The sequence below is a fragment of the Budorcas taxicolor genome, chromosome 11 (genome assembly GCF_023091745.1).
Source record: "Budorcas taxicolor isolate Tak-1 chromosome 11, Takin1.1, whole genome shotgun sequence".
NCBI classification, from domain to species: domain Eukaryota; kingdom Metazoa; phylum Chordata; class Mammalia; order Artiodactyla; family Bovidae; genus Budorcas; species Budorcas taxicolor.
Window position 1 is genome coordinate 49,089,960 of NC_068920.1, and position 24,662 is coordinate 49,114,621.

Genomic DNA, 24,662 nt, shown 5'->3' on the forward strand with positions numbered 1-24,662 from the left:
TACTTTATGCAGAATAAGTAAGATTTTAAATATTAGACGGTATATATTAAAAGTGAGAATGCAGATTTTCTATAAATCTGGTTTAATTTAGCAGAACAGATTGTAGTGGGCAATGCCTGCAAATATCCTGTAAAATACCAGTTGCTATAGGAGGGCAGAAAGACCCTCCTGGAAAGGAGAGCTCCAGATACAGAACCTCAGAGCCAGGATGGAGGCTGGCCCCACACCCAATCCTTCCAGTCGCTTGAGAGGAGCTATAATCACCAAGGCTTTTCTGCCCTTCATTTAAGTGCTAGCTCAAAATTTGGGATTTTAATTTTCTCTTTAATTTTCCTGTTACCCAGAAGCTTTAGACTCCCAGGAATTTTGGTCAGAAGTAGCAAATATCCTGGCAGTAGTTCTTCAGACATTATATGTTAACACCAACCTTATTCAAAATGCACACCAGTCCTATTAATGTATCTAAAAATCAGTGTGATAAGGGTATTGACACTGTAGGAGCTTCAGTTAATCTTGAAAAGGAGAATGTGAAGCTGTATTGATTAGTCTGTATAGTTTGTATGTCACAAGTAAATTTTATTTTTACAAGATATATTTCCTGTAGTTTTAACCAAGACTCACAGTATTTCTTTATCAAATGAATAGTAGAGTAAAATTGTAAAGAGAAGTACACGTCATAACTTCCACTTACGAATCCTTCATAGAGGTAACAGGTGGTAACAGAGGATGATCCAAACACTGTTTAAAGACATTCTGTCAAGTACTGTACCTTCTTCAAAATCAGTTTCTAAAGACTTACTACGTGAAAATAAAGGAAGTGTCTGTTTGAATTAGGAGTTTAAATAAATTAAATCATTAGATCCTCTTGCTGATGGACTCAGCTCCCTAGGGTTGATCTCAGCATGGTCCAGTTAAAGTTTCCGGCCACAGACTTGACCTGGGGCAGCTGTCTTAAAGCAGGCAGCAGCTTTGTGGGGCAAATCCATCACTTCTGAGTGGGGCTGACAAAGTACAGATTCAGAGCCTGACTTCTTATAGGTATAGGTGCCCTCTCCAGAGGAAAAAATCTTATTTGCTTTTACAAAACTGAGCAGGAATTACAGCTGCCTATTTAGAGTTCTGGTTGTTATTCTGTCTCAGAAGATGGACGTTTCTGCTATCTGGAAAATGAATTCTAGAGGATAAGAGACCAGTGTTTAGCTAGTCTCTTCCCATTTCTCTTCCTGTGCAAAAGGGCAGTCTCTGGTTGTGATGCCCGTGTAGAGGTAGGATGAACCCAAAGACTGTTCTGTCTGCTCTCCTAGTGCCCTGGGTCACAGCTGGCACATAATCTCCACCCCACTCAGTGTTTATGGAGCAGGGGAAAGGGAATCCAGAGCCCACCCCTCCCGTAAAATCGCCTGACTCCACCCCTAGACCTTGAGTTCTTGACTTGCTGTTCAGCCCCAGGAGAAAAGGGCAGGGTGTGGTCACCGTGCCTGCAGCTTTCCCTGTGACAAACTGGGAATGTTGCAGTCACGGTCCTGCCCTCTAAGGTGAGTGACAAGCAACAGTGGTCACGCCTGTCCTTTTCCATGTGTCCCTGCAGTAGGCAGAGGCCTTCACAGGAGCCAACGGAACAGGGGGGTGAAGTCAGCTTCGTGCAGTCTTTGTGTAGTAACTGACTGGGTCAGAGCCAGCAAGTGGCGTGAGCGTTTCCTCGGATCTTTACTGGGGTTCATCCTAGTTCTATAGCGCCATTCCTTATCACCGTTACCTTCTCCCGTTTTTCCCACCCTCATGCCATAAGTAGAGATGTAAAAATGTAAAATTTCTAAAACACTAAAGTTAGAAATTTCCTTGAAAACAGTTTTAGTAGAAACTGAAAACTCAGTAGGCGTTTTAGGCCCATAGGAGTGAGCATGGAAAGATGAGGCAGGTTAGGTGTAAGACAGGAGAGAAGGCTCTGGGGTCTGTGTCTGAATAGAATAGAGAGCGCCTGGCTTTGCTGAAGACATTCCATTAAGACAAGCATGCAGAACATCCTATCAAACAAAACAACAACCAGGGGCTGAGTTTGCCAGTGGAAGTACCAGTTTGTAAACTTGGTATATCTTCACCTCCAAACACTGTAGGAGGTCCCACCCTGGAGCACATGTTAAGATAAAAACCTCTACTCAAGGATCAGCCTGAGTCTTAATAAATTTAGATCTGATTCAACCCAGTCTTGCAACTTAACAGCACTTATACAAGAAGAAAAGGGGTGGGACTTGGTGATATGCAGTAGTGTTTTGATTATTACTGTATATTTAAAGTAGATGAAGTCAACTTGATTATAATAAATTAATAAAGTAATCCTCCCAAACCTTTGGCAACTTGGTCTCCCTAGCTAAATATTTCAGTAAAAATAGAAAACTGGCAGTGTCATAAATGAATCTACAACTCTTCTTAGCTGTTCTCATGTTTCAGTTCAGTAAGAACTGAGTACCTATTACTCAGTCATTAAAAAGAATACATTTGAATCCGTTCTACTGAGGTGGATGAAATTGGAGCCGATTATACAGAGTGAAGTAAGCCAGAAAGAAAAACACCAATACAGTATACTAACGCATATATATGGAATTTAGAAAGATGGTAATGATAACCCTGTATGCGAGACAGCAAAAGAGACACAGATGTATAGAATAGACTTTTGGACTCTGTGGGAGAGGGAGAGGGTGGGATGATTTGGGAGAATGGCATTGAAACATGTATACTATCATGTAAGAAATGAATCGCCAGTCTAGGTTTGATACAGGATGCTTGGGGCTGGTGCACTGGGATGACCCAGAGAGAGGATATGGGGAGGGTGGTGGGAGGGGGGTTCAGGATTGGGAACTCATGTACACCCGTGGTGGATTCATGTCAATGTATGGCAAAACCAATACAGTATTGTAAAGTAAAATAATAAAAGAACTGAGTACCTCCCGTGTGCACAGCTGTGACCGAGTACTGTGGCATCACAGCATCTGGGATTGTCAAGGCAGCGTCTTCGCAGATGTCTCTGAAGGCCTGAGACAGGATTTGCTTAGAGTCTCATCTTGGGGACTTACTTTTATCAAAAAAGAATTATTAGAACAAAAGATATGAAAAGAATGGTAATTTTAACTAATCAGAGGTTCACTTTATAGCACTGTTAAAGTTTCCGTTTGCATTAAAGCCCTTGATTTTTGCAATTTTCAAGCCTTTCATCACTCAGGTTTCCACTACTGAATACCTTCAAGTCAAATGTTGTCAATTTTGAGTTCGTAGGTTTGCCTAAGCATAAGCTGTATCTTTTGCATCATCACAATTTAATACTCAACAGTATTTAAGTTGTTTAAGCAAATATGCAGTCTGATAAAGCAGAGCAAGGCTTGTCATTAATCCAATGCGTGTACCTCCAGGTTGGCCACATTCGTGCGGAGCGTGACATTCTAGTGGAGGCAGACAGTTTGTGGGTTGTGAAAATGTTCTATAGTTTTCAGGATAAGCTAAACCTCTACCTAATCATGGAGTTCCTGCCTGGAGGTAATTACTTGATGATGAAAGGTCATTTTTCCTTTTTGTTTTGTGGTTTCTCTCTTACATGGATTAACCCTCGTTTCTACTTTTAACCGTGCTCACAAAGTTGCTTTCTGTATCTTTTTAGGTCTGTAAAGGAGGTCAGTAATCTGTCTGTGCTGAGTGCCTTTCTACAGCTTTAGTAACCTTCTCATTCATTCTCATGATTTCAGATGGATATTTATTTTCTTTTTAAATATATAGAAATAAACTAGGAGCTTTGCCTGTCCTTCTGTCAGTCTGTTTACCCAGTGACAATATTGAAGCTATTACATTCTTTGCTTCAACTTTTTTTTTCCCCTTGTAATTTGTAAAGAGTGAATTTCTCGTTACATATATTAGTAGTCACAATCTGTTTCTTATTTCTGAAATTTAAAGTTTTTGGTAACTTGGCATGTGCATCTTGTAAGACAGCTCCAAAGTAAACCCAGAATAGAACATGCATCTGTTCTGGGGAACACGGTTTGTTTCCCAGTGAGCAGATAAACTGTGAGCACACTGGAAGGAAAAAAAGAAAACTTTCTCTTTTTTGCTTTTATACCAAAGCTAATCTAATTGTGGCATAATATTTGATCTGGTGACAACCTTTAGTTAGATCTAGGGTCATCGGTACTTTTTATTAACAGCTGATGAAGGTTAGGAAAGAATCTATATGACAGAATGAGGAGAAACTTTTTAACATTTAGATGTCAGTTGTTAAATAGGAGTAAGAACCAGCTCAGGAACCAGCCAGCCCCTTGACATGCGTCTCCGCAACCTTACCTGCACCATCTTCCGTAGCTTCCTGTGTCCCCTGGACCCTGCCCTTTGCACTCGGTGGGGCTGGCCTGAGCGCTCTGATCTTGTGGGCGCGCTCGCACAGGTGAGGCCACTGCCTGCTCTCCTGGGCCGCTGCACTACGGCCACACAGGTACCTCAGAGCTGGCCCCACTGATGTGCCTCCAGGTTGAATGTGTGGCTTCCAGGAGTGATTAGGAAATCATGTTTTTCAAGTTTTGGGAGCATCTTAATAAGTGCCTTAATTTTTGCCCGAGGGGAAAATACCCACTTTTCTCCTTCCTTCAAAGTTAGAAATAAGCAGCATGATACACTATTAAAATCCGAGGTTTCTGTCTCTTTTCCATTTTCTAACATAAATGGCTTTCTATGCAATGTGAACTGAATCTTTCCTGTTTCTTTTACCTTTAAACTGTTTATTCATATTTGCTTTGCTTTCATCTGACTGTTGGATCAGAATCTTTTTTTCCACCATTGTATGTTGATGGTATTAAGCAGAAATACTTAAATTTTGACTTTGCAGAAAACTAATGAAGTTACTGTTTAACTGCTAAAATACTGACATTGTGTTGTAAAAGTTGCATAAAGCATTTTGTACCCACAAATAAGCACTGGAGAACAAACCCCCTGATCTTGGGAGGTGTTCACTATGCACGTTTGGGAGGCAGTTATTACACATCCTAGTCTGTAGCATTTACTGTTCATATTTACAACAGCTTTTGTTGACTAACACTTTGCTACCTAAATCCTACCTTTTCATATATGTTCTAGTGTTCTGTGAATAGACAGTGGAAAGCTTGTTTTCAGCCTCCCCAGATTTTTACGTTTTTGTTTGGGCTTCCCTGATAGCTCAGTTGGTAAAGAATCCACCTGCAATGCAGGAGACCCCGGTTCGATTTCTGGGTCAGGAAGATCTGCTGGAGAAGGTATAGGCTACCCATTCCAGTATTCTGGCCTAGAGAATTCCATGGACTGTATAGTCCATGGGATCGCAAAGAGTCGGACATGACTGAGTGACTTTCACTTCACTCAGCCTGTCTAATGATGGCAGTACAGCCATTGTTAGAATGTGGTAACGCCTTAGAGAAGTTTGTAGGTATTTGTGCCAAGTGAAAAGTAAAGTAGCTCTTTCCCCAGTCCAAAAAATTGTCTTAAGCCAATTTATTGATTGATTGGTTTATTATTTTAGTGTGGGAGAAATTTCCTTTCTCTCTCCACAGTAAAGTGGGAATCACTGCTCAGGGGTCAGCATCAGTTAGCTTAGTGAAAGTGTTTTGCCATCCGTGGCTGTGAATTTTATCTTTTAAGTGTTAGAAACTGCTTACCATTTCTGCTCATGTCAGGCATTTCCGCCCATAGTAGGTCATCTCTGGGACACAGCAGAGGCCTATTTAGCACTGCCTTATGGTGGCAGGTAGGAAGGACATATCTGAAAACTGGCTGTTACTCATACTGTTTTGTGTGTGTGTGTGTGTGTGTGTGTACTTTGTATCTTCTTGTTTCCAGGGGACATGATGACCCTGTTGATGAAGAAAGACACGCTGACGGAAGAGGAGACTCAGTTTTATATAGCAGAAACAGTGTTAGCCATAGACTCTATTCACCAGCTTGGATTCATCCACAGAGACATCAAACCAGACAACCTTCTCCTGGACAGCAAGGTACTGTGAGGGGTTCAGGCTGACCAGTGTGTCTTTATCTGTCTGAGCAGCCTCTGCCTTAACCCCTGCATGACTTGTAATCACAGTAGGGGAGCTGTGAGCTCCCTGGTGTATTTTCTTCTTCTTTTTTTTAAAGGTAAGAAAGGCTTATGAATTCCATAATTTGATTGAATTTTCCTCTTAAAGAACATTTTGAAAAATTATTAAGCATAAAATTAAGTTGTTTTATAATGAAGCCAAAGATGGTCATCTTCTCATATGATTAACTACACTAATGCATCCCCTGTCAAGAACCCCTCTGTTGAGGATCCCAGCCTAGAACTAGGAAGTTCTAGGAAGTACGGCAACAGCAACAGTAATCTGTCACAAAGCTCAGCTTCCAAACCCTGTGCCCTGTGCGTAAAGCAGAGTCCTGCTCAGCCTCTGTGATGGCCTCTTTGTAGTTATCTTTAGACATGCACATGAACTGAGTTGCCTGATTCTTAAACTTTCAACACATCGGAAGAGAATCCCTGTGCTGCTGTGTTGTTGATGCTGCTTGACAAGTTCCTTCACCTTCTGGACCTCACTCATCTATGAAGTGAATATATTGATTGGGAAACGCTCCCAAGTCCCTTCCAGCTTTAAAATTCTAGATTGTTGTGTTCTGGTACATAGAATTGTTGTCTAGATTGAATTCTTTTAAGTAGGAAAGTAAATTTAATTCATAGGGTATTTTCCTTTCTTACTGTCTTTTGGTAACAGTCTTTGGAAAAAATCTGAAGTTTTAGTCTACTTCCTTTGAAAACCTCAATCTTGCTGTTTCGAGAGAGTAGGAGATTTGTCCAATAATTTCTTCTGGTTAATAGTTTTTTTCTTCATTATAATAATATACAAACATAGTGGAAAATTTGAATAATACAGAGAGCTATAAAGAAGAAAAATGTAATGTCATTGTTCAAAATATTTTATTATTTTTTATTTAAATAAATAAAGTACTTTTGGCCGTGCTGGGTGTTTGTTTGGTGCTCGGGCTTTCTCTCGTTGCAGCAAGTGGAATCTGTTCACCACTTGGGATGTGGGGCTTCTCCCTGTGGTGGCTTCTCTTGCGGGGCACAGGCTCCATGGGGCAGACTTCAGCAGCTGCAGCATGCAGGCCTAGCAGTTGTGGCGCGCAGGCTTAGCTGCCCCGTGACATGTGGACCCCTCCCCGGCCAGGGATTGAACTCGTGTGCGCTATGTTAGTAGGCAGACTCTTAACCACTGGACCACAGGGGAGTCCCAGTAACAACTATTTTAGTATAATAGCTTCAGTAGCTTTCTCTTTATGTCAGTTTATGTACAGTTAGCATCCTCAAAGTAAATAGCTTGATATTCTGCTTTTAAAATGGTAACGTGTATGAGATTATTTTTCTGTCCTTAAGTTCAGATATATTTTAATAAAGTAGTAGCTCTAGTCTGTGTTGTCTTGGGTTCAGATGCCTTGGTCCTGTACCCAGTGCCTTAGTGCTGGCTTCATTGTAGGCTAAGTCTGTGTTCAACGCCAGCAAACACACTGAAGACCAAGAGCTGGGGACTTAGTCTAGCTGAGGAGGACTGGCGACACCTGTTTGGTGCAGACATGCTCTCTACAATATGCCCGCCCAGACGTGTAGAGGAGGGCTCATTTATGTGTTTAGCCATATTGGTTGTAAAAGTGAAAATGTAGACATTTTGAGTTCCTGCTGTATACTGAGAAGTGCTACAGAGTTCTCTGAAAATCTAGGTTTGAGCAGCATTTGCTCCAGGCACTGTTTTTTAAGACTCTTCTGGAGTTGTCTAGGTAAAACATGTAATTAAAACTGTGAAACACTTCCTTGGCTTGTAGAACAGGTTATTTGCAAATCTGAAAGGAAAGTAGCAGGTTAGTAGGCTCAAAGCCATCTTTGGTAGTTTACTTCTTATGCTTGTGCCTGTGTGTGTGCACACAGAGCCAAACCTAATGAAATTGAAGAAACCAAAACAGCACAGAAAGCTACTCTTGAGCAAGGCTTCTGTAGCCTTGTGCCCTGGGATGTTTATATGTTAGGGACCAAAGGCCACAGATGGGGAAGCCGCCAGGGCTCAGTCCTTGGCCACATCACTCCTGATTGTGTGACCTTGAGCAGTGTAGAGTTGCTCCCAGCAGCAAGAGTTGCTTCCCTAGTTTCGGTTTTACCTCCTTATCTACCTAAACTTTTGGTAGGTGGACATTTGGTCCTGACTGTGGCCATTTGGATCGTGACAAAAGTTCCTTGAAATCTGGTCCAATCCAAAACATCCATTTTAGACAGAACTAAATACCAAGGACTTTTTGGACCAAATGTCCTGCAATGCAAAATCTCACCACCCCTAGAACACCCTCTTCTACCTTAGAGAACCAGGGAAGGAGCCTTACAAGCCTTAATTCTCACCATTCGTGCCAGGAAGATACCATGATTTGCATTTTCCAGATGAAATGAGGGGTTGGAGAGGTTAAATAATCCTGGTCTGGAGAGAAAGAGCTTTGACTACTGGCTTTGGTGCTGCCATTTCACCAGCAAGTCGTTTAATGACTCTGAGTCTATGAAAGGTGGCTTGAGAATTATAAATGAGACAACACCTGTAAAGGCATGGTGCCTGGCTCATAGGAGGTGTGAGGAGAATGGTGAAGGCAGAGACTTAGGATTGGAAACCAGTACGGCAACACTTACCAAGAACTGTACAGTGAAGTCGGTTCCCTTTGTCTTTGGAACAGTTTACTCCTTGGAATTTATCTCAATAAAATAATTCAAGTGGAGAAAAAGCTATGTGAATAAAGACTTGCTCAAACAGCCTTCTATAAAGACCATCCTCTGTATCATGCCTGACTAGGTTGGGAACACGGGCCCTCTCTGGCAGGGGGATGCTTATTGTAATCCACGTGACTTGAGATTGGATTAAGTAGCATTGTGGGGATAGGCAGACAGTGATATACTGAGTCATTTGAATATTATATAGACGTTAAAAACAATTTTGAAGAAACAGAATATTGATTGAGATAGTTTAAGAGGTAAAATTAGATGCTGTGGATACACCCAAAACATATAATATTTGTATAATAGGATTTGGAGTAATCTTTTATTCGTTTGCTAGTATATATTTCTCCCCATAATCAAAGCAGCAGCAGCAACCTTTGGTTGTGGAGCCGTAATGGGTAATGCACAGAGCTGGAGAGGATAACGTTCTCTTCCACAAGGTGCATGGAGCTGGAGAAGATAACGTTCTCTTCCACATCCGTGAATGTTCATCTGTTCTTTCCCTTGTTTCTTCTCCATAGGGCCATGTGAAGCTTTCTGACTTTGGGCTTTGCACAGGACTGAAAAAAGCACATAGGACAGAATTTTATAGGAATCTGAACCACAGCCTCCCCAGTGATTTCAGTAAGTGTTAATAGTGATGGTAGCCTTTTTATCCCTGGAAGAGCTATTCCCCCTGGTAACCAGAATATGCAGGATGGAGTAGGAGATTCTCACAGTTCAAGTCTTTCGAGAATAAAAATACCTTCCCAGGTTTGCTTGTGATTTGTACTGTGTGGTGAGAGAAGATGAAGGCCACCAAATGTGTTAAGGCAGATGTCCCAACAAGCATTCTTTGGAGCTATCTGGAGAAGGTTACAAGGGATGAACAAGGAACGGGCAGACAAAAATAGTAGAGGAAAAAATCCTGGGAACAACTCCAGGTTAGATTTGCCACTGGCTTCTTTCTGTCACGGCAGAAAGGAGCTTGCAAGTTACTTTCACTCTGCCAGACTGTTGAAAAGTGAAAGTGAAAGGGTTAGTTGCTCAGCCCTGTCCAACTCTCTGTGACCCCATGGATTGTAGCCTACCAGGCTTCTCTGTTCATGGACTTCTCCAGATGAGAATACTGGAGTGGGTTGCCATTCCCTTCTTCAGGAGATCTTCCCGACCCGGGGATCGAACCCAGGTCTCCTGCATTGCAGGCAGATTCTTTACCAGCTGAGCCACGAGGGAAGCCCCACACCACTGAAACTGTGTAGTAAAATTACAGTTCATCCTTGGGAAGCTATGTCTGTAGTATATAATATATACAGAAGTCTCTGATTATGTAAGAGTTACTACTCTTGGAAATTTGATAGTAATTTGAAATGTGCATGTTTTAGGTCCACTTTGGGACCTTCGCCTCTCTCTGATGAGACTGAATTCCCTGTGATTCTGATTCAGTTCCCTGTAATTCTGTTTAAGGCCTGTCCTCCTCTCTGGTCATATTATCTCCAGGGAAGTGTGGCTTACAACTTTCTGCATGATATTTTGAATTAATGCTTTAGCGCCTCTGGGGCTTACGGATTTGCTGGGAAATGTATCATGCAGAGGAGAAGGCAACGGCACCCCACTCCAGTACTCTTGCCTGGAAAATCCTATGGACAGAGGAGCCTGGTGGGCTGCAGTCCATGGAGTCGCTAAGAGTCGGACACGACTGAGCGACTTCACTTTCATGCACTGGAGAAGGAAATGGCAACCCACTCCAGTGTTCTTGCCTGGAGAATCCCAGGGACGAGGGAGCCTGGTGGGCTGCCGTCTATGGGGTCGCACAGAGTCGGACACGACGGAAGTGACGTAGCAGCAGCAGTATCGTGCAGAGTTCTTGGTGTGTGGGGAGAAAAGCGAGACTTGAGGGTCTCCTGTGGCTTGAACCAGAGCCTAAAAAAGTAGTAAACATTGCTGAACTTTGCTTATTAGAACTTGTTTTCTCTACTTTTAGCTTTTCAGAACATGAACTCCAAAAGGAAAGCAGAAACCTGGAAAAGAAATAGACGTCAGCTAGTAAGTAATATCTGTGGCTTCTTAAATGCTACAAACCAAGTATGAACCAGTTTAGAAATATGCACAGAAATTTGCGTTTGATAAATGTTTGCAGCTTACCTGTTCCTTGTTTTAAATTACCTTAAGGGAGGCCTGTCACATTGGCAGCACCAAAAGTTGTATTTTGAAGGAGGGCAGATATAAAATGAGGTTGTTTTGGTCGTGACATTTTCAGTGGATGACCTCATTCTGACCTTTTACATTGGTGACAGCTGCTTTCCTTCCTCTTCTATCTTTTCCCTCTGTTTATGGTGGTAAAGGTTATATTTGAGGTGGAGTTCTCTCAAACTGAAACTAAGTACAAATACCTACCCAGAACCTCAAGGCTGTGGTTCTCAAGCGTGTGATTCACTTAGTCAGTTCGCCTGCCCCACCCTTTCCTATGTTATGGCAGAAAAAAGAACTTGGTGATTAAAAATTGGAGAGAAATTTAAGGGAAATGGTTATTTTAATAATTCATGTATATATACACAAAATTATGCCCCCTAAGCTTAAAAGTAAATAACATTATTGCATTACCTCAGTAACATGGTGGAACTTATTTAAATAGTGCAAATTTATCAGTGAAATGTTCTGTCTAGGCAAACTTTTATTCTGATTCATTGGTTCATAAATTAAAATGCACATATCCCAGTGTCTAGTTATGGAAAATTATTGACCAGATGTAGTAGGAATGTATATCCCTACATATTAGGCTTTGCAAGAAACCCAATAGCAAATTGAAAATAATACAGCTAAATTGGCAGTGGGTCATTAGAAAATAAGAATGGCAAGGACGGGAAACTGACTAACTTGGAATGATGATCATGTTTGTGTATTTCTAGAAATAGTGGCATTTCTGCTTATTGGTGTACACAGTTGTAACTTGGCAGGTGTGCCAAATACTGTGTTTTGGCTAGAGTCCTTACTAAAACACTGAATTAGGGTTCTCTGTGGTATTTCTAATAATTCATTTAATAGGTTGCTAGTAAGTACCTATTAGTCATATGTGAAAGTTGGAAGCCTTAGGATTAAGAAAGAATCAAAGGAAAGGCTTGCATTTTTTGGATTCATTTGAGGTCCATTTAAGACCATGTTTTGAATATTATGATGTTTTTGTTAAACCTGGGCCCTGGGAGAGGCATTAACCTAAACCAAACATTTTTGGAAATGTAGTAAATGAGATTAATCTTTGATATCTTTTCTAACATTTATTTGGGGATACTAAAGTTCGGTATACCTAACCACATCATAGCCTTCTTAGGAATTCTGATACTCTTTAAATGTTTAAATGTTATAGGTGGTTGAAGCACCGTTTACATAGGTTGTTAAGGATTAGGGAACATTGGGAACAAATCTTTTCAGATGCTTCTGTTTTTTGTCCCAGAGCGGTAGATCTTTGCCTTGGCTGCTCACCAGAATCACCTGGGAAACTTAAGAACATACTGATGTCTGGTCTGGGTCCCACCCCAGGAGATTGTGATGCAGTTGGTTTGGGGTATATAGTCTGGGTATCTGGTTTTTTAAAAGGGCTCTGGGTGATTCTGCTGTGCAGTCAAAGTTGAGACCCTCTACCTAAGAAACTGTTTCTTAGTAGCTCCTCCGTTACTGGGAGACTGATATTTATCTGTGTTTTGGAAGGTAACAAAAGGTAAGGAATCTTCTGTGATTAAAAAAAAAATTTTTAAAGCAAACTAAGATTTTATCTTTGGCCACTTTTATTTGGGGGGTAATTAATCTTAAATACCTTAAATTATCCTCATACTCTGAGAAGCTTTATGCTCTTTGACATAAACCAGAGAGTCATGTCAAACTTACTAGGAATGCCTTATAGGTCTCTAAGGAAGGAGGTTCCACAAGTTCTACATTTGGAGTTAAATGACCTTTAATATTTACTATTCTTTAATTTGAATAAACTTAGGTTCTCATGCTCTGGTTAAGGTTCCTGCCTTTTTATCTACAGTAGAAGTGGTCATCCTCATATTACCTCCTTTGATAACTTGGAAATAAAGCTGCGTTTAGTCAGTCTTCAAAAGGTCATTTAACCCTGTGCTTTTGACCTTTCGTAAGTGATTCCATTCTGCTAGTGGAAGGTTAATATAAGTTAATGCTTAGTAGGGTAAGCGTAACACATGTAGTTGTTCACCCAGCCTGTTACTTTTCTGTCTGTTGAAAATCACAGAAAACAAGTGGAGGCTTTACCTTCATCTTTGGCGGCTTAAATTCCATTCTAATATTTGTAGTGCCAGCATGGTCCTGGGTGATTGTTAGACCAGTAACCGATCAGGACATAGGTATGAGTGAAAGTCGCTCAGTCATGTCCGTACAGTCCATGGAATTCTCCAGGCCAGAATACTGGAGTGGGTAGCCTTTCCCTTCTCCAGGGGCTCTTCCCAACCCAGGGAGCAAACCCAGGGCTCCTGTATTGCAGGCGGATTCTTTACCAACTGAGCCACAAGGTATGAGTCAACCTTAATTTATTTATTAAACGGAGGTAAAAGTTGAAGTACATTTATGCGTCTAACCTTTGTCAGTTAATTTTTTTAAAGTGTAAAATTTACAGAAGTGATTAAGAAAGAAATTAAATTGCTATTTCCCCTAAAATGCTAAATGAAATAGTAAGTTGCAACACATCTGAAATTACTCTTAACAATGAACAAAACTTTTTAGCACAGCCTCAATTGACACTGTAAACAACACTCAGACAACAAAAGGAAAAAAAAAGTACAGATTTGAGGTATTAAGAGCTTGAAGTTGGAGGACACGTCAGGTCAGCGTGGAAAACAGAGGTTTGGGAAGGGGGCGGTCCCTGATTACCTGGACTTACCAGGTGGGGCAGTGAGCGTGGGCTCCCAAGGAGGGGCTCTGATTTTTTTTTATACCTTAGTATCTTGAAGTTCCTTTTTTTGTAGCAAGAGATCTCAGTTTTATAATGGAAATCTTCGGACAAATAGGATTTACTTAACATCCAGCTTTGCTGGAATATATTTAGACTAATTTGATGGGTTTCTAAAGTTTCTTAACTTTTATAATTAGAATTAAAATATTAATGCTTCTTGGGGAAAGCCCAATCCATATTTCAAACTTGAAAGATTAAAAAAGTGGCATTTATGTTATTTAACATGGATATTTGAAAGAAAACAATGTACAGTTATTCATATGGAAAAAATGAATTCCTACCTTACAATATACACAAAAAAATTATAGATGGAAAATAAAACTTTACAAATTTTAGAAGAAAATACAAGTCAATATGTGTATGACTTCAGTAAGGAAGAGTTTCTTAAATAACATACTGAGAAATAATGCAGATAATTAAGAAGTACAAATCGTGAAGGAATACTTAGTGTATTTTACTACTTTAAAGAAAAATAATTTATATATTGAAAAATATAAGCAAAATTAAGAGGCAAGCCACATGGTCCAACTCCTTTGGAATTATCTTCCAGTTCATGTGCGTACCTACCCTTAGTCAGATGCCCTGGAGAAACTCTTGCACCTCTGAACCAGGAGATATCTATAAGAATGTTTTATTGCATATTCATAATAGCAGAAAACTGGAAATAACCCAGTGTCCATCAACAGGAAAATGGTTACATTCTGGAATAGAATATTGTTTAGCAGTGAAAATAATTGAACAACGGCCACATGTGACATCATGGGTCAAATTTAAAAACAAAATAGAGGAAAAATCAAATAGCAAGCAGAAGATTGCATGTAGAATGATACCATTTTTACAAAGCTCAAAAACAAAACTAAGATCTCAGTTTGAGAGACTCGTGGCAAAATTACTTTTTAAAATCAGAGGAATGGAATTCCATGTCGGTTCAGTGGTTAGGATTCTGAGCTTTCACTGCCAGACTCAGAGTTCAGTCCCTGGTCGGGGAACTAAGATTCCACAAACTGTGAGGCCAAAAAAGGTTTGTTTGTTTGTTTGTTTTTTTAAGTTAAAAAAGAATTCCAATGAGTCAGTGATAAAAGGTGATGCAACTGGAAAAAAAGCTAATAGTCAAAGGATCTGAACAATAATTCACTGAAAAAAAAAGAAAACTGAATGTCTGATTAACAGATGAATATGCACTCAGCCTTACTAGAGATCTTGCAAATGAAAACAGCAAGATCCTATTTCATATTCATCAGATTGGTAAAAATTGAAGAGTCTGGCTAAGCCAAGTGTTGGTGAAAGTGGATCGCCAAGAGCTATCCTCACTGGACATGTTTAAAGAGGAGGACAACTTGTCCACCTTGGAGGACAACTGGAAGATGTCTCATTGAGTTGAAGATGCTCATAATGGAAGACCCAGCAATACTCCCAGTGCCCAGGAGGTGTTACAAGAATGTTTATTCAGGTGTTACTTGTTAGAGTGAAACACTGGAAGCAGCATAAGTGTCCATTTACAGAAGAATGGATAAAAACCATTGTGTCACTTGTATAATGTCACAGCAGTGTACAGCAGCGAAATGGGTGAACTAAGAACTACATGAATAAATCTCAGTCATAATGTGGAAGAAAAAAAGCAAGCTGTAGTATTGTAGAATAATACAGCACAGTATGAAACCCTTTATTAAGAGTTGAAATATGCAAGGAGTAATATGTCATTTATGCAAATTTCTATACAGTCCTAACACAGCAACGTCAGATTGTTATGACTTCAGTGAAGAGGGAAGGAGTCTTACTTTTCTCGTTTACATAGTTTCTTTTAAAAAGACAAATGACCTGAGAGAAAAATATCACAGGTTATTAACTTTTCTTTAATATAGGTAATGGGTACATGGATGTTGTATTGTCTGTGCTTTTTTTTTCTACATTTTCACTGTTTCATAATATTTTTTAAAACACCACACAGCTGTGGCTTTTAACTTTACAAGTTGTATAATGTGTAAAGCACTTAGATCTGAGCTTTCACCTCTGGTAAGCTCTCAAACGCTGAGCACAGGAAGCCTGTGACTGGGCTTCGCCTGGTATTGCAGTCCTGGTGTAAGAGAGTAGATTATTTGAATTTAGAAAATAACCGCCTAAGAACTATTACATGCATGTTTCAGTTTGGTAAGTAGATATTTGTAAACTTTTGACCAATAGTTTGTAACTTTACCTTTAATTTCCAAACGGGGGTCTACTGCCTGACTAGTTCTGAGGCCTTAGGCAAAGCTGTTTTGGGCGTCAGAGTTTTATCTAGAGTCCTCGCTGCTGAGTTTTGTCATAGGCTCATAAGCATAGAAGGATCAGAGCCTGGCATACACTGGGCACTCAGTCTATTACGGTACTGTTACACCTGGCAGATACCTTTGACCTCTGCCTTTGAGTGAATGGCCTCTCACTTCACTGACAAGGCTTTATTTTCATTTTGGAAGTGCTGTGGAGAGGTCTTCCTGCTTATGTAGTCTGTGGGGAGCTCCAGGTGGTCTCTAGCCTCTGGTCTCTAGGACAGAACTCTGGGTGTCCGCCTTCTTGCCAGGCCTCCCTGACCTGTGGTGCGTGTTTCAGGCCTTCTCCACAGTAGGCACTCCTGACTACATTGCTCCTGAGGTGTTCATGCAGACCGGGTACAACAAGCTCTGTGATTGGTGGTCGCTGGGGGTGATCATGTATGAAATGCTCATTGGTAAGTCGCGTGCTTTCAGGGAACTTTTTCTGTGGGGTCAGGAAGGAGCCGTGCGTGGATAAGACTGTTTCAGTTGGGGCATCTCAGTGAGCACTTCTCCCCCCATGTCTTTCACTGTGAAGTTTCCTGGGTAGAAAACTCTGGGTCATCAAATGAATCCCACTGTATTTGGGCTCACGGGCACCCTGTCGTGGCTTTGCTCATCATTGATCATGGTTTTCTCTGACTTTTCCATCCTCTCCATCTGGCAGCTCTTTCATTCACTGGCATTTATTAAACACCCACTGTATTCAGAGAGCCTTCACTGGGCAGTATTAGAAGCACTCTTACTAGCTGTCCCCCTTCTCTCTCAAAGCCTTCAAAGCATGGACCGCTCTGACCTCTCTCCCTCTTGCTTGGTGTATCTGTGTATTTAGGGGACGCGTCTGGGGGGTTACCATACGCCTGACCACTAGGAGAGCCCTGGCCATGGTGGCCCAGAGCGAGTCCGTGGGAATGACGGTGTGGCAGCGTCTGGCTGCTGTCTTCGGAGCGTGGGATGGGTGCCTGTGGAGGCAGATGTGATCCGTGCGGGGGGCAGGTGGAGTAACACGCTGTGACTGCCCTCTCCCCTGCAGTTCTCAGGCGTGGGGTCACTTTTCCCAAATAAGGATGTTCCCGGAAGGGGTTGTTTCTTAGGGCCACATCCTTTCTTTTCCAGGGAGCCCCGTGTCCACAGCTCGGCTTCTGTCCTTCCTCTTGAGCCCCAGCTAGTAGCTGGCTCCCAAGTGGTATCAGAAGCACAACTTCACTTTGGATTTGGGGGGAAATGAACAATTGGTTTAGTTGTTTTCTGGGATGAGTGGGAATCCTGTCCATGTCACATAGGAAAGGACATATAGGATCATTAAAATTCTGTTAGAATCAAGTGGAATAATCTCACTCAGATTCAAGAGTTCTGGGATGTGAAGGCTCCGAAGTTCCCTTTTCATTACAGGCTACCCACCTTTCTGTTCTGAGACCCCTCAAGAGACATATAAGAAGGTGATGAACTGGAAAGAAACTTTGATTTTTCCTCCAGAAGTGCCTATTTCTGACAAAGCCAAGGATCTAATTTTGAGGTATCAGAGAACATTTCCCCTGTCCCCCACCTAGGCCTTTTGAGATGAATGAATCCTTTTTTTTTGTTTTTTTTAGAAATTTCATCATTTCTTAGGTCTGCCCTCTGCTTCCTCCCATTTCTCTTTTTTTAAAAAAGGGGGAGGTTATTGCTTTTCTTTTTCTGAGACTGCTTGAGGTGTGCTGAAAGGCCTCTCTTTTCCAGATTCTGCTGTGAATGGGAACATAGAATTGGAGCCCCTGGAGTTGAGGAAATCAAAAATAATTCTTTTTTTGAAGGTGTTGACTGGGAACATATCAGGTATATCCATATAAAAGCTTTCAGGATAATTTGAGTCTATAGTTTGCTTAATACTAATTTAGAAGCCATTACTGGCATGCCAAGTATGGGAAGAGAGCTTCTTAGAAATTCAGGGTCTTGTCCTGATTTTCATTCCTGTTAAGGATTGGGAGTTGGGACTTCCTGTCGGCCATGTGCCACAGGATTTGTTTAAGCCAGCAGTTGTTTCCAAAGTGAAACACCTTTGGATTCCATGGTGAAAGGACTGCCTGAGCATCGTGTTTCACTTGCTTTTTACCTCGGACACACCAGTCTCTCTAGTGTTGGGGGCCACCAGCCGGACAGTCTGTGCCCACAGGTGGAGGCTGTTATTGGGGGGTAGAGAAGGAAGAAAGGAGTCGGGGGGAGGCAGGGGAGCATGAAATTGTCGTGGGGGGTGGGTCGTAGAGCGCTGTCAGTGTTCTGCCCGCACCGCTATAGCCAGCATTCCCTGGTTGCTAAACAGGGAATTGTATCTGTTGTGTCTGTTTCATAATTGTCCCTAATCTGCATGCTTGTGATTTTTACCTTTGCCCTTTAGCCTCTCTACTCGGTGGCACTTCTGGTAGAAGAGGGCAGAGCCCTGCACGAAGGGGCGTGTAGAGGCTGGGTTTCCCTTTGCAGCAGACAGGGCAGGCTGTCAGGAGCATGCTAACTTTGAATTTTAATTTCACCTTATTTTTCTTGTCTTTCTTCCTAGCTATAGATAATTGTTATATTTTTTCATCACAATTTTGTTTGGATTTAGCCAGCTAGTGTCATTGTCAGTGGTCACAGCTTTTCAAAGGAAATAAAGGCTGCCTGTCAGTGGACAGTGTTGCCCTGTCAGTCAGATCAGGGGTCTTTCCCGGACTTGTTAGTTGTGACCCATATGATTACTAACCATAGTAATTTTTGGCATGTCTGTTCTTGGCAGAGAGAGACCTGCTGCAATATCTATTGAAATCAAAAGCATTGATGATACCTCAAACTTTGATGAGTTTCCAGAATCTGATATTCTTAAGCCAACAGGTAATACCTCCACCACCTCAGGCTGCCTTATCAGTGCATTATGTCCCCCAAATTTGGGTGTGATGTTTACAAATCAGGGCAGAGAACACGGAGAGGAACTTCAGTTCTTCAGGCTCTTAGTAAGTATATTTCCAGTGTTAATGCTGGGCAGCAAGTGACACCTTGCCAAATGGAATGTGAATACAAATGCCCACATTTAGACAGCTCAACCACAAAGATTTACTCTCTTGTTTATTAAATTAAAGGTTAGGTAACCTGAAATGACAGAAGTGGGAAAATAAAACTTTAAAAATACTGTGAAAAATATGAGGTTCAAGGAACATAGGCAAGCAAATGGAGAAAATCTGCAGAATGTTCTCCAGAATGTCACGTCTTCATTACTGAGTAGTCCATCAGGGTGAGGCTGTGAATCAACTCTCACATCTGTTTCTTTCCCAGTGGCAACAAGTAATCACCCTGAGACAGACTACAAGAACAAAGACTGGGTCTTCATCAATTACACCTACAAGCGCTTTGAAGGCCTGACTGCACGGGGGGCGATACCTTCCTACATGAAAGCAGCAAAATAGTTCTCCTTGGAAAGGGATCCTAAATCGAGCAGAGTTCTTTGTACAACATCGTGGTTTTCTTCTCACATACTCTTTTGAAAGAGTTTCCAGGAAGTTTATGGAACCCACCAACGTGGTGAATGTGGTGATAGTAAGTGGATTCTCCTGCATAACATCTGATGACCGGTGGAACAAAGACAACCGTTTCTACTATGCTGGCCATGAACGGCTGTCCTGCTTCTTTAGAAGCATCATGAGCCAATCTGATGTTTTAAAAAAACCTCAAATTTTCCTAAGTTCATCAGAACGAAGGGGGAAAAACAGCCATCATCCAACTTTGAGACTGTAACATAAACTTATTATCAGCCAGTTCTGGGTTTCTGTGACATGCTTCCTGTCAAGCCCACCAAGTATTTTTTTTTTTATGGCTTAAAGTTCGTAGTACTAAAGGAAATAAAGCAATAAAGAGTGTCGGCAGCCAGCGTTCTGGCTGAAGAAAATGACCTGCCATTCTGAATGGGTGGTTATGGTGGTTTCTCCCCAGACCTCAGCCTCTGGCAAGTGGCTTTTTATAGCCTCCAGTCATGGTGCACTTTATTTATGGTACTAGGATAAAGACTCAATCCATTTTGATTTATTTGCTCCTGCCCATCTAAAATACTCCTGCTGCTTTTCTGAGTGTTGATGGAGGAGGCCAGCTTGGTCCATCGTTGCTCTTAGAAGGCCCAAAGGCTGCTGGCCATCAGCAAGGAGTCTCAGATTGCGTGGAAAATCCTCACCTTCTCTTCACGACTGTATCAGAAAAATCCCTTTGGATATTGCCACGGACCAGCAGTACTCACAAGTGCTGCCAACAGAACCTCAGCTCCTTCCTGGGAACACAGCAGGTGGCCGGGAACCCTCTTGGCTAAGGTGCTGCTCCTGTTGTGTCTCCAGGACCTCCTGGAGCGGTGAGGGAACCAGCCCAGTACACAGCGCAGGGCCAGCCTGCAGATGCTTGTACAGCTCACGCCTCAGTCCCTGGTGCGACCGTATTTGACCGTATTTGTATTCTCAGTGTTTCTCCTCTCCCAACTTTAAGTAACCATTTTGCCTTGGAATCATTACAAATTTTTCCTTTGCAGATGCCTTCCTGGGGGATGGTCCTCTCCACCCTTAAGGGTCACCTGCAGGCCTGGGCTGACCAGGCCTCTCTGCTGGGGTGGTCTCTGAAGAGAGACCCTCTGAATTTTAGCACGAAGTGCCTTTTCTTTCACAGCTGCCACCACCTTTAGAGAACTTTTGCTGCATCAGAAAAATGTGGAGGCTCCATATTAATGCATTATTGCTTTAAAAAATTTTGATGACTCTTAAAGCGTCATTTGCACCTACGTGATAACTTTGCATATTGCAGAGTGTCGTGGCCAAGTCACAACTGGGAGACTGCTTCCTGCCAGTCTTGAGGTTGTAAACATCAGCTATGAAAGGAAAGTATGTCCTAGCTTAGCCATTCAGGAAAAAAAAAGTAGTATCAAAGTAACAGTAGTAAGTAAAACTGCTTTGGGTTTTAATGACTTAAGAGAAAGGAAAAAGAATTTTAGGGAAATATTAACTCCGGATGAAGATCATGTGTTTGCCCGTTATTCTTTCATTCATGGTTTGCTGGTGAAAAGGAAGTGAGAGTCTTTTGTGTAACTATGTAGTTTCTTTGGATTACCAAATATTTGGGGCCTCGACCCCTGTGTGTTTTGCAAGAGTGTGTGGTAAGCATGGGTAATGAGAATAGGAGGGTGATAGTCTGTATGCTGGAAAGTGGCATGGGATGATTTTTTGTGGGGTGTGGGGGAATGCCCACATTTTAACTTCTAAACTTCTGAATAAACTGTGTGAAAACAGTTGTATAAATTTGTGTTTTAAAGCAAATGTGGCTTGTAATACCAAGAGGCAGAGTTCTGGTGGCTTCTTCTAAACCCCTTTGTCTGCAAAGCATTGCAACAGTGAATGCCAACCTTAGGCAGAATGCTTTACTGTGTCAGGGATGGGAGCCCCTCCTTCTGTCAGCCCCACGCCTCTGCTCCTTCTACCTGGCTCAGTCACAGGGCAGCGGGCGCCCCTGCAGTTCAGTGCAGCAAGTCCGAGGGGAGACCTGCTGACGAAAGTGCTGTCAGCTGGTGGGCCCTTCGTACAACTGTTTGAAGCTCAGCCCCATCTTTCCCACAAGCTGCCAAGATGGACACTCAGCTCCTGATGTCCACCAGAGCAGGGCTCTGCTTGGGGCAAGTATGTGAGGAGCCTTCTCTGGGTCCCAGAAAGGAGCTTCGGGCAAAGACCAAGCAGGGTCGCAGTCTGTTTAAATTCAGGCATCTGTTTAAATGCAGCCTAAACAGAATGTGTTGTCTTCCCGTGGCTCATGAGTTTCAAGAAATGTCGGGAACCATTGTCTCTGGGTTCTGTCTCTTAGAAAATAACAGAACTTAACTGTATCATGTACTAAAGTGAAACTGAATACTGATGCCATTCAGTCTCCTTGGTTCAGGAGTACATCAGAATTGTCTTCAGTACCTATTTAAGAATTACTTTCAAAAGTAAGAGGCAAATTCCTTTGGGATTAATAGGCACTGAATAGCAGATGGCTAATTTTAGTGCTCCTCTATATAACATAAGAATCCTCTGCCACTGATTGCTAATACTCTGAATCATTTCCTTGGAAAATACATTTCCTGGATCACCTTCTGTTACTCTCTCCTGGGCCTCTGCGTGTTACCCAAATGGTGTTTTTAATTGAATGCAAAAAGGATTCAGTGAATGGTATTTTCCTTTCCTAGTTAGCAAACATTTCCCTGGAATCGTCTATCAAAGCCAACACTGACTTAAAAACAAGGCTCTATGATGCGTTTCAGGCATATTTTCAGAGATAAACATCTTGCTCACCTAATACTTAAGCATCCATAACATACAGAGTTCAATCCCAGGCACTCAAGGGAGCAGTAGGGAGCCCACTGTGGTTCTGAACCACAGATCAGTGTGAGGAAAGAGTTCCCAGCCAGCAAGTTGGCTTAACGGAATTGTGGCATCAACTATAAAGTTATTACTCTGTTAGTGTTGCTGTTAACAGGACTGTTAAGCCAACCCTGAGTTCCTGGGAAGGTTGAGGGCACTTCTTAGAGATGTTTACAAGTAGCAGTGATTTAGCAGAGGGGAAAGTGCAGACCAGTATGCTCCCCTGCAGTGACGGAGGCATGGAGCTTCGAATAAGTATTACTTTCTAAAGCACACGTCTCAGTGTTACTCCATTTCCCTCTTGCTTCTGGCTTCTTCCTTGTATTAAATGTGTTAGGATTAATTGTCCCACGTGCAAACATGCTACTAATTTTCTTAATCATTCCTCTGGTCACTGGTGTCCTAACTGCCGTGTCCACTGGTTCCTCCAGCCCCCATCTACCTGACCACTCTGCGGCACTCACTGCTGACTTAAAAACAACTGCCGCCCAAGTGCTGGGGCTCCTTAGAACAGTGCCTTCGCCTTCTTTTCACTCCTGTGACTTCCCCCATACTGTGGCTTCAAATGCCATTTCTGCGGCAAGATCTTCAAAATGACCATCCTGCCCAGAATATCTCCCCAGAACTCTAGATCCCACATAACAAGTGCCTATCAGAAACTACCACCCGGAAGGCCTCTTACCAGCGCAAACTGTTTAGGGAGCTTCTCTTGCTTCCACCACCTTTCTAGCTCATTCTTCCTGCCGTCCAAGCCAGAAATGTCTTACACAACTCCCATCAGTGAACATGTATAATTCTTGGGCGTGCTCGTCCATCCTGCCCGTTTTCATCATTCCTTGCTGAATCCATCGTTGTGGTCTCTTTGCTGGCCTCTGTTCTTATTCCTGCCCGTTTCAAGTCTGTTGTTCTCCCTGCTGCCAAAGAAATTCTTTAAAATTCCAGATCTGGTCATGTCGTTTTCCTGCATAAAACCCGTTGTTCACTCTTTGTGACCCCATGGATAGCAGCATGCCAGGCTCCCTGTCCATCACCAACTCCAGAGCTTGCTCAAACTCAGGTCCATCCAGTCAGTGATGCCATGCAACTGTCTCATCCTCTGTCATCCCCTTCTCCTGCCTTCAATCTTTCCCAGCATCAGGGTCTTTTCCAATGAGTTGGCTTTTCGCATCAGGTGGCCAGAGTATTGGAGTTTCAGCTTCAGTCCTTCCACTGAATATTCAGGATTGATTCCTTTTAGGATTGACTGGTTTGATCTTGCAGTCCAAGGGGACTCTCAAGAGTCTTCTCCAACACCACAGTTCAAAACCACTAATTCTTCAGTGCTCAGCCTTCTTTATGGTCCACCTCTCACATCCATACATGACTACTGGAAAAACCATACAGACCTTTGTGGGCAAAGTAATGTCTCTGCTTTTCTTCCCAAGAGCATCTTTAAATTTCATGGCTGCAGTCACCATCTGCAGTGATTTTGAAGCCCAAGAAAATAGTCTGTCACTGATTCCATTGTTTCCCCATCTATTTGCCATGAAGTGGTGGGACCGGATACCATGATTTAAGGTTTTTGAATGTTGAGTTTTAAGCCAGCTTTTTCACTTTCACCTTCATCGAAGAAGGCTCTTTAGTTCCTCTTCACTTTCTTCCTTCAGGGTGGTGTTATCTGTGTATCTGAGGTTATTGATAAAACCCTTAAGGCTCCCAATAGCTTATGCAGTGAGACCAAACACCTTGTCTGAGGCACAGGGGTCCTTCCTTACTCACCTCATTTTGGCATGCCCCCGTCCTCTTCCCTCATGACAGTAGGCAACTATTTCACCTTCGCATCTTTGATTATAGAGTTGAACTGGTCTGGAATTCTTCCTTTTAGATTCATGGATCCAAAACCACTGTTTTGTCTTTCACAGTTTGGTTCACGTGTCATGTATAGTCTTCTCGTGAACTCTCCTCTAATCCTCACAGTAAGAACTGGCTACTGTACCCTTTTGGGATTCCCAAGTGACCTCAACTATTTATGGATCTGTCTTCTCCATGCAATTATAAAAGCCCTCTAAAGGGAAGAATTGCGTCCTAGGCAGCGTGTCCCCATGATTAAGCAGTGTTTGGCCTTGAACATCCTCAACAGGCCATGTCTTCAGAGCATGTTCTTGACCTCTGTGCTGTTAAGGGCAGGCCTGCCAGGGAGGCCAGCTTGTTTAGCAGCCTTGAAGTTGTATCACCAATAAGCTCCCAGGCGAAGTGAGCAGAGGGAGTCCAGGAGGACCCAAGCAGAGGAGCGAGGCGCCCACAGCAGT

At 42.3% G+C, this 24,662-nt stretch overlaps 1 protein-coding gene across 2 annotated transcripts in view; it reads left to right on the plus strand.

The window, feature by feature from the left end:
• Positions 1 to 21,269, plus strand: part of STK38 (serine/threonine kinase 38) — a 44,756-nt gene extending 23,487 nt beyond the window's left edge. For both annotated transcript variants that reach the window (XM_052647532.1, XM_052647531.1), the window contains exons 6-14: positions 3,405 to 3,528; positions 5,845 to 5,999; positions 9,295 to 9,397; positions 10,737 to 10,798; positions 16,302 to 16,419; positions 17,396 to 17,519; positions 17,723 to 17,818; positions 18,753 to 18,847; positions 19,286 to 21,269. In XM_052647532.1, the coding sequence (XP_052503492.1) occupies positions 3,405 to 3,528; positions 5,845 to 5,999; positions 9,295 to 9,397; positions 10,737 to 10,798; positions 16,302 to 16,419; positions 17,396 to 17,519; positions 17,723 to 17,818; positions 18,753 to 18,847; positions 19,286 to 19,416 (1,008 nt within the window). In that variant the 3' untranslated portion in view covers positions 19,417 to 21,269. The remainder of the gene's footprint in view (positions 1 to 3,404; positions 3,529 to 5,844; positions 6,000 to 9,294; positions 9,398 to 10,736; positions 10,799 to 16,301; positions 16,420 to 17,395; positions 17,520 to 17,722; positions 17,819 to 18,752; positions 18,848 to 19,285) is intronic.
• Positions 21,270 to 24,662: the final 3,393 nt, after the last annotated feature.